Source organism: Vipera berus (assembly GCF_964194415.1).
Source record: "Vipera berus genome assembly, chromosome: 3".
Lineage (NCBI taxonomy): Eukaryota > Metazoa > Chordata > Lepidosauria > Squamata > Viperidae > Vipera > Vipera berus.
In genome coordinates, this window is record NC_138204.1 from 118225568 (window position 1) to 118244201 (window position 18634).

At 40.4% G+C, this 18634-nt stretch overlaps 1 protein-coding gene across 2 annotated transcripts in view; it reads left to right on the forward strand.

The window, feature by feature from the left end:
- The first annotated feature begins 1025 nt into the window (after positions 1-1025).
- The window catches only part of PDE4DIP (phosphodiesterase 4D interacting protein), a 116115-nt gene continuing 98506 nt past the window's right edge, over positions 1026-18634 (forward strand). The window contains exons 1-2 of one of the 2 annotated variants that reach the window (XM_081323242.1): positions 1026-1300; positions 16319-16395. In XM_081323242.1, coding sequence (XP_081179368.1) covers positions 1160-1300; positions 16319-16395 — 218 coding nt within the window. In that variant the 5' untranslated portion in view covers positions 1026-1159. Of the gene's footprint in view, positions 1301-16318; positions 16396-18634 lie in introns of those variants that run through there. The other variant, XM_081323243.1, reaches the window with a different exon arrangement.

Consider the following 18634-nt stretch of genomic DNA (forward strand, 5'->3'; position numbering starts at 1 on the left):
TATTTTTTAGATTTTTATCCTGTCTCTATAATTTTTATAAATAACTCAAAGTGCTAAACTTACCTAATTCTACTTCCTCTTCATATTTTCCTTCCCACTACAGGGAAGTTGGGCTGAGAAGTGGTGACCGGCCCAAGGTCATTGGTAAAAGATTGTACTCTCATTCATAATATTTATGGCATTCAGGTAACAGCAGATTAGAGTGAAAGTTGGATGAGAAAGAAAATGTTTTTACTCAGTGCTGGATGCTTAACTCCTCATAAACATAATTTGAATTCAGTCATGTTAAGGGAGGGATTTTTACTTTAGCTCATATTAATGTCAGAGCCAGAAAACAGCTCAATGACCATAATTCCACTTGAGATGAAAATTATATTTCCTTCCAAATAGTGTCTCCATTTTTTTCCTACTTCTGTTTTGAATTAGTAGGATTGTCCATTACTTCGATTTTGGAAAAAAACACTGTCTCCTTACTAGCAATGCAAGCAGACAATTCAAAAGAGAGAATTGGAGCCTCAGAGCCCCATCATATTCTGGGTTTTGCTTCTATTATTTGTTAAACCACCAGCCACCACTTGCAGGGTTGCCAACCCAAATCACAGGCTTATTTGGAGATTCGCTTGAGTCTTTTCTGTTTTTTTATGCTTGTTAGTCCACAGAAATGGAACTTAAGGAGCTTCTTCCTAGTCTACTTGTCTTGTCATGGTGCTGTACTTTGTCTTACCTTCTTAACACCTGCTGCAGTCGCTATTTGCCTATAGTCCTGAAGAGAAAGATTAGTTGCCAGGTTTTCTATTTCTCTCAGGCTTATTAATCTCCTCCAGTTGGTGTGGGATGGCTGTGAAGTATCAGCAGAGTTACAGAGCAATCCTTATCTCAGATTACACCACTTGTACATGTGTCTGTTTGTCCATGAGAGTCTCTGCCAGGAATTTCTTAAATACTTCCCTGAGATAAAAAAAGCAAGTGATTCTTAGGCTCCTTGTGCACTGAGTAGGGCTTTTAGTTTCACAGTGCAGCTGATATTCAAACACTGAGTTCACTTCTGTGATAAACCTCCCATATGCAAGTATAGCCATTTCTTTGGCCTTTTTTTGCTTCACAATGTTATTGGTGTGAAAGGGATGAGAGAAGACTTTCACCCCATGGATTCCCAAACATGTCTAATGGATACCGTACACTGTCTCAGCATCTCAATGACCTGAAGAAGGAGAACTTCAGCCTTAAGCTGCGCATCTACTTCTTGGAGGAGCGCATACAGCAAAAGTATGAAGACAATAGAGAGGACATCTACAGACAGGTGAGTTGGTAGTTTTTGTCTGTCTGTCTGTCTGTCTGTCTGTTTATTTATTCATCAAACAAAAATTACAAATTCAAACAAAATGAAAGAACTAAAACGTGACAGGGATGATAGGCATGCTAGTGCACTTACGCATGCCCCCTTAGGGACCTCTTAAATATGGGGTGAGGCCCACAGAAGTTAAGTTGGAATTAAAACTGCGAAAGTTAGTAGCTGAGACAACTGAATCGGGTAAGATATTCCAGACTTTGACAACTCTTTTACAAAAATCATTTTTTTTGCAATCAAGTTTAAAGTGGTTTACATTAAATTTAAAGTGATTGTTTGCATGCATTAAATTATGATTAAAACTAAAGAAATCATTCACAGGTAAGTTGTTACTATGTACAATTTTGTATGAAATACCTAAATCTGACTGCAAGCATCACAGTTCTAAACAAACCAAGAATTTCAAGCCTAGTAGCATTAACATATTCTATTATGGAGAGGTGTGCAAGAACTTTTCTTGAAAAGTACTTCTGCACTCGCTTGATTGTATTAATATCTGATATATGGTAAGGATTCCAAACAGTTGAACAATATTCTAGGATTGGCCTAATGTATGTTTTATAAGCTCTAGTGAGCAATTTACACACACACACACAAAATTCATAGAATTAAATTCACAACTTTTAGTGCTTTTTTAGCAATGCTGTTACAATGAATTTTATAACATAAATCATTCGAGATGAGTATACCCAGGTCCTATAGGGACTGGAGGATGGGGTGGTGGTGCCACAGTTGAACGTTTTTGAATCTTTAGGCAGAGTTTATTTTTATTTTTATACTATGCTGAAAAAAGTCACTGTAGGAAACTAATAATGTTTCAACATGCTTAAACGATTTGTTTTGTCACTGAAAGTTATGTTCCTGGTAAAGTTGGCTTTCAGTCAGGACCAACAGCTATTTCACTAAAGAAGGAGACAGGATTCTGATCCAACTACCTCTGCTGTTATCAGGTTTTATGCATAATTTCTTAAGAAAAATTATTGATGCATAGTCTCCAAAAATCCTGTAAGCATAGTGTGATATATCAAGTGCCTGTATGAATTTATATGTATATGTTCAGGGAACTGAGCACAAACCCAAGATGAAAAATTGCAGTGCCTGGATCTATGTACAATTTTAGTTGTAAAAAATAAAGGTGGGACATAATTTTAATAAATAAATGTAATGGCACATGGTCCTCTCATTATTAAATATGCCTATAACTACTTTCACCTATAGCATGAAAATCATCAGTATAATCTGGCCTATCTGTTAATTAAGTCAAACAACATTAATAATTCATCTTAATTTTGAACCTGGAAAGTGATATCATTTAACAGTGTGTCAACAGTAAAATATCGAATACAATATTATATTTGGGCAAATAAAACATTTTTAAAGATGACTTTTTATTTAGAAGTTTGCTGATGGAAAGTAAGGCTTAAATGTACAGCCGATGAATACACCTGGGTGCCCACCAAAAGAAATTGTCAGGTAGTTCAGATGTATTACTTGACAGACTTGGGCTAACCAATATTTCTGCATTAATAGATTTTATAGCATTTTTGTTCTTCTACTCTTTCTCAACAAATTAACTGTAAAAGGATGCATCTAAAACACTCTACTGCTTAAAATACTGGAGAGACCACAGTATTTCAGTTGATAAAATAATAACTTTAAAGCTGTGTTGTGAGAAATCCTGATGTTCCTTAGATGATTATCTGGGAGTTTCCACATAAAGGTCACAAATGGGAGAAAAGCTTTCTTGAAAGACAGCTTGCCTGTCTCTGTTAATTTTCCTGACAATCTGCAGCTGTTACAAGAGATCAGAATGGTTTGGGGGCACATTCTCTATTCATTCAGTGGTGGAATGATGGACAAATGAACTTCAAGCATGTGTGGTCTGTTTTGATTGTTTAGTAGAACAGAGGTCCCCACCCCCGATCCGTGGACCGGTACTGGGCTGCAGCAAGCCAGCAACCGGTCCGCATAAACAAGCAAAGCTCCATGTGTGGGATGTAGGCAGCACACAAAACCACGCATCCTCCAGTCCACGGAAAAAACTCTCTCCGTGGAACCAGTCCCTGGTGCCTGAAAGGTTAGGGACCTCTGTACTAGAATACTGACTCTGCCAACTGGAGCTAAATACAAATAAAGGCTCAGAAGAAAAAGACTCTGTGGCATATATATCACACTGACGTATATACATCTTTTTCTGAAAGACTAATGTACCAGTATTTTAATATAGCTGTCGGACTCCATTTGCACAATACAGATACCCATTTTCAACCATGATATAATAGTGAACCATAAACCCATCACAGAGGTGTGTTCTCACTAAAAAAGGTCGGCTTATTTGCGATTCATATGCCATGAAATGAAAGCATTAAAACAAAGTTGAAAAAAGTCTAAAATATCCGATTAATACTTCTTATTTTGCAAATGAGGAACACTGAGACTTAGAGATAATGCATTGCCTCTAAATCAGTTATCCTACTCTTAAAATATCAGGAATAAAAACTGTTGGAGATCTACTACTACAAATTACAAAAAAAAAATCTATCAGGAGAATGATGTACAGTAATTTATTCATTCATTTATTTTTGCATTCTCCACTTTGAGATGCAGTTACTGCAAAATTCTTTACAGTGTGCTACAGTTCTGTAACAAAATAATAAATTTAGTTTTCTCCCCTTTACTATTATATATACAGTAAATATAAATATAAAAACGTTGTTTTAAGCATCTATGCCAGGAGTATCACCAGTTACAAAATTTACTTCCCATCCACATAGATCCACCTCCTTCACTCAAAGGTGCTCTTAAAATGTTCATTTGGTGCCAGTGAACCTTAAATGACATGGTGGGGTAGCTTTTTTTAAAAAAAGGAAAATAGGGAAGAATGGACTAAAGTTCTTTCCCTAGGTGTTTTGATCCCTCCTTAGTATTGCCTAGATCAGACATGTCAAACACAAGGCCCGGGGGCCGGATCCGGCCCGCGAAGTGGTTTCATGCGGCCCGTGAAGCCATCCTGGAAACAGTGAGGGAACGGCCCCCACTGCCTTGGCCCTGGCCCAGACACCCTCCTTCTGCCAGAGACCCTCAGATCTGTCCCTCTGCTGCCCAGGCCCCCATAGGCACCCTTGATGCGAACGATGTAGAGCTGGCCACACCCACCCAGTAGGCCATTCGCACTCTAGCCACGCCTACCCAGTAGGCCACGCCCACCCTGGCCATACCCACCCGGCCCCCTGAGGGCAACCGCAATGCTGATGTGGCCCTCAATGAAATTGAGTTTGACACCCCTGGCCTAGATAGATAGATAGATAGATAGATAGATAGATAGATAGATAGATAGATATAGATATAGATATAGATATAGATATAGATATAGATACATACATACATACATATGCATATATACACATATATATATAATCACCTTGTCATAGATCCTGTTTTTAAAATTCTCATTTAAATTTATTTTCCCGGCAGTGTTCAAAAGACATTTTTCCCTGTTAAGATTTTCTTAGAGTTAATTACACTTAAGTATTTAAGTCTTCTTCCTCATGCAAGCCATCCCAACACTTTTACGTTTCTCATATCTTAAAACGAAAACAAAGAAAAGGGAAGAAAAAAAGAAAATATACTACTTCTTAAGCTAAAATACCTTTATGTCCAAACATTTTTGTATTCTTTTTAAACATATTCAAACCAATATTTAATCTTTAATTATTCCATCTAATAAATCTACAGCTAATCTTTTAAAACTATTCAGAACATTCTTATTAATTAAAATTTTCTCAAAATCCATTATCCTTAAGTGTCTAAAACATTTACCTCATATAAATCATTTTTATATTTCTCATATCATAAACAAAGGATCCTCAATTCATCATGCAACCAGACTTTTAAGAGTGGTCAAGAACGTATTTTCTTCTGCCCTTTTGGGGGGGCATGGTGGTTCAGAAAGTAGTATTTGTGCACCTGCAGGCATTCTTGAGGAGAAGGTTTTTTAGTGTTCTTCAGTCTGAGTTACAGCTTGATCTTGGAATAAAAGTAGCAATGGTTCACTTTCTCCTATGGGAACATGGCGCAAAGAATGTATTTCTATTGCTGCTGCTTTACCTATCTCATCAGAAACGTTTGATACAATTGGTGAATGTGACTCTACGGCAAACACAGTTGTGTACCCTTTTTATAGAGGAATAACATTTGGAGCATAGGGCAATACCTGTCTTGCTATGTATGTATATATACAGTATGTGTGTGTGTGTGTGTGTGTGTAGATCTTTGGTCATTCGGGTTTTTTCCCCACGTAGAATTGGAGGTATCAGGGCAACGTTTCAACGAAATCTCATCCGTCATCCTCAGGCTGGTGACTTCAGCTTCGTTCTTCTGGGAGAAGTTATAATTGAACACCCTAGAAAGGCATCAAGTTAAGAAAAAGTTCAAGTTCAAGGTCAATATGGATTACTAAAAAGTTTGGACAAAATTCTCCATTAAAAATTTCTGAGAAAGCATGTTTATCAGGGATAAGAGATAAATTAGGACATAGCATGGAGAAATATATGGACAATTTTTACGGTACAAAAAATTAATACCCGCGGGGAAGGGTGAAACAAGTCTTTTACTATCCAAGAATGGAAAATAGACTCTTGTTGATTCAATAGATCAGTACTAACTAGGTATAATACAGCTTCACATCTTGATAATAAGAGCTTGTACCTAAACGTTTGTAATCATATTCTGCTAGAGAAAGGTCACTGTGGCGTTGACAGTTGCTGTTGACAAAGCAAGAGCAGCTGCTATGGTACTGAACGGCTTGTTGTTCTCAAATAGAGAAATTATAAATAGCTAGGTTACTCAAATATATGTTTATGACTGAGGCATGGGACTCAGCAGTCTTCATGAAAAGTAGTATCACATTGTTCCAGGAAAAAAAGTGCTACTGCTTTTAGCAATATTTGCTAATTATTTACTCAGAGCTGTAACACACTATGGATACATAGACAGCTCAAAGTCATGGGGAAAAAGAGAAAAAATGGAGGGGGTGGACTTTCTGATTCTCTTCTTACTGATTTCTCATCAGCTATTGATAGCATAAACCAAGATATCCTTTTGGAAGGGCTATCCTAGACAGATATTGGACAAACAATTTTTCAGTGATTTCAGTGGGTAGTGCTAAGATGTCGCTTCATCTCATAGTAGTTCTACTTTGTTGTCAGGCAAATGTGCTGTTTAGAATCTCCATGAAACCATTAAAATTTATTTATTTATTCATTTATTTATTTATTCAATTTATATACCGCCCTTCTCCCGTAGGACTCAGGGCGGTTCACAAGGTTATTTAAAAAACAGATACAACAGTACAAAACTTAAAATCAATTAAAAAGAATTATATAAACCTTGCTATAAAACCCCAATTAAAAAACAGTTAAAATCCCAATTAATATGCTCAGACCAGGCCAGAGAGCTGACTAGAAATGTGATATTTGTCATCAATGTTACATAGATGACATCAGATTTCTCTCTCTTCCTTTGTCCTTCTAAGTTTCTTAAATTTAGACAAGACCGTAAATAGTCTATACCAGTGCTTGAAAATGATAACCAACTGGATTAGATCTAATAAACTGAGGATATTTTCACACATCTGTGATCCCATGCCATCACATGACATTGTGAGATGTATCGGGACTATTTTGCCATTGCCTGCAATGGGGTGGGTGCGGCTTCCGGTTGACGCGTCCACCCCGCGGGCTGGCAGTTTGACACCCCTGCCATAGAAAGTCAATTTATTTTCTTTTTACTTAGTTGCAGTGATTTATACGCAGAGATGTCTTAGGTGTGTGTACCTCATCCCTTAAAATGTTTTCATTGGTACCAATAGAAAACTTGATGCTACATTTAAATACCAAGTGATTAATTAAAGGGATGCAAATGAAGAGAGAGTTTATAATCCTTCTTCACTTTCTGTAATCTACAGAAAATCACTACCTCTCAAGATGATTGTTAAATTTAAAAGAAAAGTTTTATTTGTGTTAATTAAGGGTCTTTTTCTAAGCTTAAGAAAAAGGTCACAGAGGTCACAACTGAGGAGAGAAAGACATATATTTCTATTTCAATGCAGAAGAAAACAGAAAAGAGAAGAGATTAAGATACCTAAATGCGGAAGAGTGAAAAATGTTTATTGGTCTAATTTAATTACTTTGCCAGTCATAATTTAATTAAATATTTTGTCAAAGCTTTGCTGAAGTTAAGATGTTGTAAAACAAACCACCCTAATGCTGACCATTGTGAAGTTGGCTGGCAGACAAGCTACATGGCACTAGGTTTATAAAGTTGGGGTCTTTGTAAAAAAGGAAAGAAGAGCCCGCAGTGGGTGTAGTGGTCTCAAGGCAGGTCTCCCTGACCTCTGAGTCATCCTCAGTTTTGGTCTCTAGTATTAAAGAAGAAGAAAAGTTTCTATTAAACGAAGTTATCTTAAACTAGGAGGAGGAGAGGGAAAGAGGGAAAGATAAGTCAGAAAAATAAAAAAGACTGGAGAAGAGAAAAGGAGGAGAAAGATCTGTGGAGCAGAAAGGAGAATCAGCTGTGGGGCAGAGAGGAAAGTCGACTGAGGGCAGCGCAATCACCAGCAGAGAGGAGAAACAGGAAAGCTGGTGAGAGAGTGGAGCAGGGAGGAGAGCCAGCCTGGGAGAGAAGATGAAAGCTTATTGTGAACCATCCAGGTAGCTCTGTTTGCTGAAGGAAGTGATGGACCAGCAAACGGGAGCCACGTGGCCGCAGAGATGTTGGTGGGGCTGGTGGAATGCTGAAGCACAGTAGACCAGGTGCTACGGACAGCAGTAGACCAGGGCCTACAGATAGCAGCAGACCAAGTGCTACCGGAGCTTGACTGGAAGGCCTGCAGGCGACAATGAGGCAGCACGACAGAGGCGGCAGAGCAGAGCAGGGGAGGACCCGATGACAGCTTGAGAGAACCTGGCTGAACATCGGAGACGGAGCAACAGCCGGAGACAGAACGGCAGAGCGGCGGATGCAGGCAGTTGGTAGGAAGGCCCAGTGGAGAAAACCCAGCTATTAAACCTTCTCAGCAGAGAAAAATCAATTAGCAAACCTTCCCAACTCAGAAAGACCAGTTATTAGACGATCACAGCACAGAAAAACTAGCTGAACACAGAAGAGACTTCAGAAGAGCAATGGCTGGAGGCAACGAGGGGCAATTAGAAAGACCTTCTGAGTACAGGAAGGCAGTCAAAAATGCAAGGTGGAGAGGATAGAGATAAACAAGGAGCAAATTAAGAAAAGGAGCAAATTAAGAAAAGGAAGGATAGGGAAGACTTTTTATGCAGAGAGCAGAAAGTTAAAAACAAACCCCTTGTTGAGGAGAAAGCAGTCCTTCCCTTTGTTAAATAGCCCTATCCTAACATCAATTTTTAACTTCAATATAAACTGCATTTTTTTCCTTTAAAACCAAAGGGCATACCGCCACATACTTTTACCTATACCTAAATAACAAGGCAAAAAAAAAAACAAACAAACACAAACAGGCAGAAAAATGATAGGAAAAAAAGGTATAATTATCTAGAACAGAGAAGCTAGAAACAAGGCTAACAGCAAAGCACATCCACCAACCCAAAAGAGGGATTTTCAAACAACAAACAAATCAGGTGATTGATACTACTGTGGTATGCGATACATGTTCCATGTATGTGCTTATGCCCAAAGAACAGCCAAACTATGCATGCATTAGATGTAAACTATATAAACTACTGAAGGAAAAAGTAAGGGGCTTAGAGGCAACTCTAGCCAAACCCCAACACACAAAAGAAAACTCTGTCCAAACCGAACCAAATAACGAACAAATAGCACCCAGAGGATTTGACCCTACTGACAAACCTTTGGAGGAAGATGAATGGAGGTATGTCACACATAGAAGGAAACACAATAATCAAAGAAAGAAGTAGCATACTTCTTGCTAGATTGCTAGAAATATAAATATTATCATAACTAGATAGTTAGGATTTGTAATCAGAATATTATTTGTATGAAAAGGGAAATAAGAATATGTTAAGAACTTTGAATAAGGGATTGTTTTGGTTGCCCCAAATACTTGTTTTGAAATTATAAATGATTGGATACTTTGAACATGGATGGGAAACTAAAATTGGAAAAAAAAGGAAAAATAGGATATGGATTAAATATATGGCAATTGAATGCAAATGTAGTTAAGATATGCTTTGGCTAGGAAAGATATTTTAAGCTGATATTATTGATATTATTAGAAAAATGTAATAAATGTTGATATGCAATTGTATGTTTACTAACAATAATAAGAATTGTATTTGCTTAATGAGAAAAAATTGTTATTATCAGAAGAAGAGAGGTTGTACTGGACTTAGTTGGAAAAACTTATATATATCACCGAATTATTAATGGACTCGGTCATCACATTGTTTATTGAGCACTTGTTTGTGAATATAGAAAATCAATAAAATGTTTATTAAAAAAATAAAAAAGAATTTAATTTGTAAAAGGAAACATCTGATGGTGCTTAAAGTTGGATAAAATTAAATTAAAGAGAGAGAGAGATGATGGCACTCATCAAATAAGTGAAAGTTGGAACAGGTAATTTGCTATTGCTCAGGAAGACAGGACTAAAAGTAGTTTGTACTGAAGTGTAAGGTCCTGCCTCAGCTAGTTCTACCAAGAAATCAGAACACTTGAAACTGGCATTGTTTCAAAAGGAACTTTTATTGGAAGATAGAGAAAGCAGAGAGACAAGGCAAGATTTGAATATTCCCGCATGAAAATGTTACTTTCAACCCCTCTCTTCAATACTCCTCCCAGATACTCAACTGCTCAGTCCATTTCCAACCAATCCAAAGGTGTGAAGTTGTTGTGGGAACTGGAGGCTGAGAGAACGATAAAAAGCTGTTCCCAGGTGTTGCATTCTCTTCTCACCAGAGTAGAGATAAGGGAAATGGCCCCAGGCTCATCCCTCCCTCTTTCACACCCAAAAAGATACATCAAAATAGCAGAAGAACAAAGCAAAAGAAACACATCACAGAGAGCTCAAAGATTCCCCCCTCCCAACAAATGGTAGCATCCCAATAGGGATTTGAGGCACCTGACATGCTGCCCCTGTAAGGCCCTGCCTCAGATGAATCTCTCAAGAAAGCAGAACTCCTGAAATTAGCATCATTTCAACAGGAACTTTTATTGAGAGTTAGTGAAAGCAAGAGAAGGCAGGCAGAATCTGACAAGCCCACACAAATTCACTAAGTTACACACCAAAGTTTAAAACCCCTCCCAACTGCCCAGTCCATAGGAGCCAATCCAGAGGTGTTAAAACATTGTAAGAACTCTGGACAGAGACAATGATAAGATGTTTCCCAGGCATCTCTTCCGGGTGAAGTGGAGCAGATGGCCTTGGGCAATTCCCTCCCCCCATTACATTCCCCAGAAAGATACATCAAAGCGAACTGAGTAAACAAAGCAAAGCTAAGCACAATACAGAAGAGCTCCAAAGGGTTCCTGTCCCCTCACAATGGCAGAGTCCCGATAGAGATCTATATGGATCTGACATATTGCCCCCCTAAAAGAAGGAGAAATCCACCTGGAGCAGAGCAAAACAATAAAAGGGTAAAGAACATAGAACAATCTAGGGGCTCTAAAATGTTTCTTGTGAACCCACTCATTTTGGGAATCGGGAAGGTCCTTCCATACTATGAGATATTGTGTTATTCCATGGTATTTACGAGAATCAAGGATCTCTTTAATTTCAAAATGTTGTTCACCTTCAACCATGAGGGGTTGCAGCTTTGAGGGGCCTACTGGCCATAAAGACGAGGTTTCTTCAGGTTTTAGAAGACTGCAATGGAACACAGGGTGGACCTGTCTTAATGTTTTCAGTAGCTCTAGCTCTACCATAACAGGGTTTTATAATACGTGTGATGGAGAAAGGTCCCACAAATTTTGGGCCTAACTTTTTAGAGGTTTGTAGGGACTGGAGATAATGAGTATATAGAAAGACTCGGCCTCCAACGCAGAACAATTTAGGTTCCACTCTTTTCTTGTCTGCTTGTGGCTTGTAGGCTGCTCTGGCTTCATCTCTGGCTTTGCAAATGACTGGCCATGTATTTTTCAACTGGTCAATCCTTCAACAAACGAATGGTGGGCTCTTCGGCTGGTAGCTCAGGCATTGTGTTAAAATCTTGCTCTGTGGCCATTCTGAAAGGGGTGAAGCCAGTGCTAGTGTATACAGCATTGTTATAAGCAACCTCTGCAAAAGGCAAGAGGTCAGTCCAGTTATCTTGTTGATAATTAATAAAGCATCTTAGGTATTGTTCTAGAACTGAGTTCGTTTGTTCTGTCCCCATATTCATTTGAGGATGATGACTGGAACTCAGGACCTGATCCATCCCCAAAAGGTCCAGGAAAACTCTCCAGAACTTAGAAGTGAATTGGACCTCCCTATCTGAAATTATCCGACGTGGGGCCCCATGTAAGCAATAGATGTGATGGAGGAACAGCTTCGCCAGGGTTTTTGCTGTGGGGATCTTCTGGCATGAGATGAAGTGGACCTGTTTGGGGAACAGTCCATCACAACCCAGATAAATATGTTTCCCGCATTTTCTGGCAGCTCTACAATAAAATCCATAGAAACCTCTCTCCAGAATGCTGAAGGATCAGCAACCAGTTGCAGGAGGCACAGGTTTTCCCTTGCTCCACTTGATTGCTGCATAGATGGGACAGCTAGCCACATAGTTTTCAATGTCCTTCTTTAGGGATGGCCACCAAAACTGCCTCTTTAAAAGGTGCAGGGTTTTTACAAATCCAAAGTGCCCTGCAAGTTTTGAATCATGGCAGGTTTGCATAGTCTGACTGGCGGGGATGTACAACTTCCTGCCCAAACCAGGCTAATCCCTCTCACATGGAGCAAAGATTCTTATGGCTCAGAAACCACTCATGTTTCTCCAGGGCCTGCTTGAACGCAAGGGTAGTGGAGTTTCTAGTGGTTGGGCTGCTTGTGTTTGTGCTCTGCCATCTGTTTTGCTGGGAACAAGGGCTTGACAATTTTTTGGGGGTACTGTTATACTGGGGCAGTCTCAACAAAGCGTCAGCTAAAAAATTCTTTTCCCCCAGTAGGTAGCGGAGGGTAAAATTTAAACGTTGAAAATACTGGGCCCACTGCAGCTGTTTTGGGGACAATTTCCTCAGGGTCTTCAGGGCTTCTAGATTTTTATGATCAGTCCAACCTTGAAATGGGATTTTGTTCCCTTCCAGGAGGTGCTGCCAGGAGAGAAGGGCCCACCTGACTGCATAGGCTTCCTTTTCCCACACTCCCAATGTTGTTCTGTCTGTCAATTTTTGCAATGTGTAGGTACCAGGCTGCAGCTGGCCTTGGTCATTCTCTTGGAGTAGCACCATCCCTATAACTACATTGCTTGCATCAGTCTGAATTACGAAAGGCTTTTAGGGTCTGGATGTCTCAACACCAGTTCAGCAGAAAAAAGTCTCTTTAGTTTTTTGAACACCGCTTGGCATTCCATAGTCCATTTTAGTGGTTGACTAGGCTTCAATTTGTCCACCCCTTCACCCTTAGTAAGTTGGTGAGGGGGAGAGGGATTTGTGCAAAGGAAGGGATGAACTGTCTGTAAAAGTTTGCAAAGCTGAGGAAGCTTTATATCTGCTTCCTGGGGTTGCCCACTCTAACACCACACTTTCTCTGGATCCATTTCTACCCATTTGTGGGAGATGTGGTAGCCCAAATAGTCAATCTTTTCTTTGTGGAATTCACATTTTGAGATTTTAGCATGCAGTTTAGCAACCTGGACTTTGTTCAGGACTGCTCTGACCAATTTCACATGTTCGGCTTTTGTTTCTGTATAAATATGTCGTCAAGCTACACTCAGACCCTCCTTGTACAGGTGCTCATGGAGTACTTCATTTATCAGCTGCATAAAGGCAACAGGGGGTCCTTGAGTCCAAATGGGAGCACCTTGACTTGAAAACAGCCTAGTAGGCAGTTAAAAACAGTCTTCCATTCATCCCCCTCCTTAATCCTGACCCAGTAGTATGCCTCACACAAGTCCAGTTTGGAGAATATTTTCCCTTTTGAAAGATGGGCTAGCATATCTTTCATGAGTGGGAGGGGGTACATGTTTTCCACACATACTGCGTTCAGAGCTCTATAGTCTATGCCAGGGCTTTTCCACCTTTTCACAGATTGTACCACTTTTAGGACATGACAATATTTGTGTACCACCAGTGCTTAGCAAGATGTTAAAAATGTGATGACTAAAAAAAAGGAGGGGGGATTTGGGGTTTTACTGATTAGATTAATTTGTTGTTATAGAAATGGCTAGTTTATAACATTATGGAAAAGTAAAACGTTGAGGTCCAATGTTAATGCTTCCATCTACTGCAACAGAGGAAGTCTGTTCTTTTTCCCTTCTCCCCCTCACTTTTCTCCCCTTTTTCCTCCCCACTATATCCTACTATTTGCTCTTGTATTTTTTTATTTTATTTTATAATCTAATAAAATGTTACAAACTGTAGAAAAAAGTTTAAAAAGTACCGGTTTTAATTTCTTCAGTGGCTGTTCCTTTACTGAATCACTTTCCCTTTGCACTAACAAATGTGTGATGAATTTATCCATGTTTATTAATAGCAGCTCTGATGGGGGTGGCTGCTGCTGCTGCTGCTGCTGCTCTAAGCCCCTCAACTAGCTGGCCATACAGGGAACCAGGAGGGGTGGCTGGGGGTCTGGAGCTACCTCGGCTGCCCGCTGACCACAGCTGGCCCCACCTCAGCAGCCTGATGAGGCAGCGGATCTTGTATACTGGCTGCCCAGCCTCATGGGGCAGTGGTGCCGGGGCTGGGCAGGAGGAGGAGGTGGTGGCAATGATCCCTACATCACCAGGCTCTGCCGGCAGCAGCTCTGGAAGCAAAGCTGTGCCGTCCATCCTCGCGCTGGTGGAGGCGGCGGTGGGGGAAGGCGGGCTCTGGCACACACCCATCCCTCACCACTGCTGCTCTGCATCGTCCCACGCATGCCCCTGGCCCACCACCGCCCCGGAAGATGCTGTGCTGTGGCAAGGAGCCGTGTGTGTGTGTGTGTGTGTGTGTGTGTGCAGCCTGATGATGCAGGGATTGCCGCTGCTACTTCCTCCTGCCCAGGTGCTGCTGCCCCATGAGGCTGGGCAGCCAGTGCATGAGATCTGCTGCCTCGTTGGGCTGCTAGGGCAGGGCCAGCTGCAGCCAGAGGGCAGCCGAGGTGACTCCAGACCCCCGGCCACCCCTCCACTTCCTCCTGCTTCCCTGCATGGCTGGCTGATGGGGCTGCACTGTGGAAGGGAGACAGCGGTGGCTCTGATTGCCCCTTCTATACATTCCTACATGACTGCGGTGTGGATGAGAGGCTTGGCCAGTGGGGGGGGGCTTTCCTTCACGGAGGCATCCCAATCTTCCTGCCCCCCCAGCCAGACCCCCTCACCTTCCCTCAGCCGGCACCTGCTGATCCCCCACCCTCCTACACCTACCCCAGTCCAAGACTCCTGCTGCTCCCCTCAACCCTACCCTTCTGCCCCCCCCCAAGCTGGGACCTCCAGCAAGTCCGCAACTGGGAGCTCCTCCCCCCCACTGGGACCTCCTGCACCCACCCTAGCCGACCCCCCAAGCATCTCATTCTGACCAAAGTGGAGGGAAAGTGAGGCAGAGAACCAGTTGTTAAATTATTTGAAACCCACCCCTGCACTATTGTATGCATTCAGCTGGCAGAAGGAATATGTACATGTAACAGTCTTTCTTCCCTCCTTCTGTCATTCCTAATTGCTAGGCAAATGCACATAATATCTACTGGAAATTTGGACCAGGAACATTAGCTTTACTTTACTTTTTCTCCTCATGCAAATTCATGCCACAAGTTATTATTTCTTCTATTTTTATTTTATTTTTATTAAATACTCCAGCCATTCTAATTTGTTTTATCTTAAAATGGTATTATGAGATCAATTCGACTCCATCTCTCTGTCTACACCAAGTATGGCTCAGTAGTCTGCACTTCACCACGGTAGGACCGAATCTAACCCCTCTTAGATATTTTAAAATACACACACATGCGTGCACACTCAATCTTCCTTTCGTGTTTTATTCTAATGAACTGCAATTTCTGTATTCTAATTCTGGTCTATGACCAAATAAAGATTTGAGATTGAGATTATTTTACTTTGTGTGGAGAGAGTGTGAGGAATGTCTTCCTATGGGAACTGTAGCAATTTAGGGCATATGCTTTAAACTCTCCTGCTGGAGGCATCATTCCCCAGTTGTTTTTTCAGCTTTTTGATGAATCCAAGGTCAGATTCAACTTGTTTTGTGAGATCCTGGAGTGTGGACATAGAATGAAAATAGTGCCTATGGAACTACCAGTATCTCTAGTATTTGATGAAAAGAAAAAAAATATCTTAGCATTTTTACATAAAATATTTGTATCCCACGTTTAAAATTAAGTCCATAAATAAGTAAAATAAATACATATTTTAAACAAAATAAAATAAATCCATAAAATTTATGACACTTCTGCTTCTCATTTCAACCAAAGATTGTTAGGGCATATTGTTTTTCCTTTTTTGTTTGAATGTTTCTGATTGGCTACCATGAACAACAGAAAACACTGACTTGTAGTTTTTGCAATATACTTTTGAATTATCTATTTCCATCTCGCCAAAAAAATCAAAGGAAGGCTTTCTGTAACTTTTCACTAAATTAATGTTTGCATTTAGGAAGCATCTCTCTGTTTGTTACAATGCTTTAATGAACATCATTGGAAAGATATTTTTGGTTACACAGTAAATAACATAAATTAAGTTGCACCTGTATGTTTGAAATAAAAAGCAATTCACTTCGGAATTTGAATTTCTAGAACAGAAAATCCAACACTACAGTTCAGTAGATTATGTTGATTCTTCACTGTTCTTTTTTTAGAACATTGAGCTAAAAGTGGAAGTGGAGAGCCTGAAGCAAGAGCTCCAGGAGAAGCAGCAAAGTTTAGATAAAGCATGGTAAGCAAAGTATATCATGTAGATTAAAATTTTATGGACATGGGCCCTGATCAATATGAGTCACAAATGTAAAATGCTACATTAAGAAGCACCAAAGGTATTCTATAAAATATCAAATCCTGCCTCTCCTCCACCTCTGTGGGCACTGAAAGTCTCAAGGCCAAGGAGTATGGCAGCCATTGAATGGCACTGCCAGCAAGGAGGCAATGGAAGCCCATAATCTCACTTGCATTCTAATGTGTCCTATATGGAGGTGCCTTTTGCTTTCAACTGCTCCTCAACCTATGACCACAACTGGGAGAAGAATTTCCATTGCTAAGCAAGGCAGTTGTTAATTGAATCATGGCTGATTTTACGACCTTTTTTACTATGGTTGTTAAATCACTGCAGTTAAGTGGATTATGCAGTTGTTAAGCAAATCCAGTTTCCTCCATTGACATTGCTTGTTGGAAGCTGGCTGGGAAAGTTGCAGATGACAATCACATGACTCCAGGATACTGCAACCATTGTAAATATTCACGTGCCTGAATTTTGATTACAGGACCATGAGAAAGTGCGAGGACCAGTCATAAGTAACTTTTTTCAGTGTCATAAAATGAATGGTTGTAAGTCGAAGACTATCTGTATTCATACTATTAAAACAGGGATTATATGGAGTATTTGATTCCTTGTTAAAAAACAGCTCCATTGTTTATTAGTCTGCTTCTACATCCGATTCAAGTACTGAATATGACCATATTCTCTTCCCACGTGCCTGCAAATCACTGTATAACTGATTGTTCATTAGGTATAAACACAAAAAAGCAAAATAATTGGAAATAATAGTTGGTGCTTATTTTTGCCTCCTGTCTGGGCTTCTAGAAAAATGAGAGAACTGTTCTTTTGAAAATGGAGTCTGGGAAACCTGGGATAACGTTTTAGCTGGGGAGTCCATTTACTTGCTTGCCGCACTCTTATGAATGCTTATATTGAGTCCTGGGGGGAGGGGTCCTAAGGAGAAAGCAATTCCTGCAAAGGAAACAAAAGTACAGGTTAGGAATCCCCCCTTGACCTCTGAGGATGCCTGTCGTAGAACTTTTCTATTAATCTGTCTGCCTTCACATCAGTATGTTTCACTCAGGTAGCTTCTGACAAGGGGTAACCTTTCCATTGCACCAAATATTGTGATTTTCCTTTATATAATCTAGAGCCAATGATGCATTTTATCTCATGGTGAGTTTCCCCCTCTACTAAAACGGGACCAGATGGTTTCTTAGGGATTGGCCTCAAGGATGACTCTGTGACTGGTTTTAACAAGCTGCAATGGAAAACAGGGTGGACCTTCCCTAATAGCCTTGGGAGCTTTAACTGAACTGTGACAAGAGTTATAATTCTGACTATAAGGAAAGGAATGAGAAACTTAGGTCCCAATTTCGTGCTTGGTAATTTTAGTCTTAAATATTTAGTAGAGAGGTAAACCTTCTCCCCCACATGAAATGGCTTCTGGGAAAACTGCTTCTTATCGGTTTGTACTGTACATCTTAGTGATTTGGGCTAAAGCTTTTTTTTAATGTTTGCCCAAACATTTTGCAAAGAGGTCACCCACCGATCTAGAGTCTGCGAAGTGGGAGGCTCCTGGAGATATTCGTGTATAGGAACAAACTCCCGAACAGTGGCTATCTTAAATGAAGTAAGCCGAGTGCTACTGTGAACTGTATTATTGTATACCACTTCAGTGAAAGGCAGGAGGTCTGCCCAATTACCCTTTTGGTGCTTAACATAGCATCTGAGGTATTGTTCCACCGTTGCATTTGCAAGTTCAGCCAATCCATTCGTACTCGAATGATAAGCAGATGAAAGTCCCAGGGTGAACCCAATCAATTTTACAAACTCCCTCCAGAATTTTGCAGTAAATTAAACCCCCTGTATGATATAATCCTTTTCAGGGGGTCCGTGGAGTCGATAGATGTGTTTTAAAAATAACCTGCCAGTTTCTGGGCAGATGGAAGTCCCAAACAAGCGATGAAATGTGCTTGCTTTGAACAAAGGTCAATGGCAGTCCAGATTAATGTGCTTCCCCTACTTTCAGGCAACTCAACAATAAAGTCCATGGCTATCTCTTTCCAGGGTTGGGAAGGATCTGCCACCTTCTGCAACAGATCAGGAGGTTCACCAGGGCATTTTTTCATGGCTATACAGATGGCATATCCTTTTACATAACTTTCAATGTCTTTTTTCATTCCTGGCCACCAAAACTGCC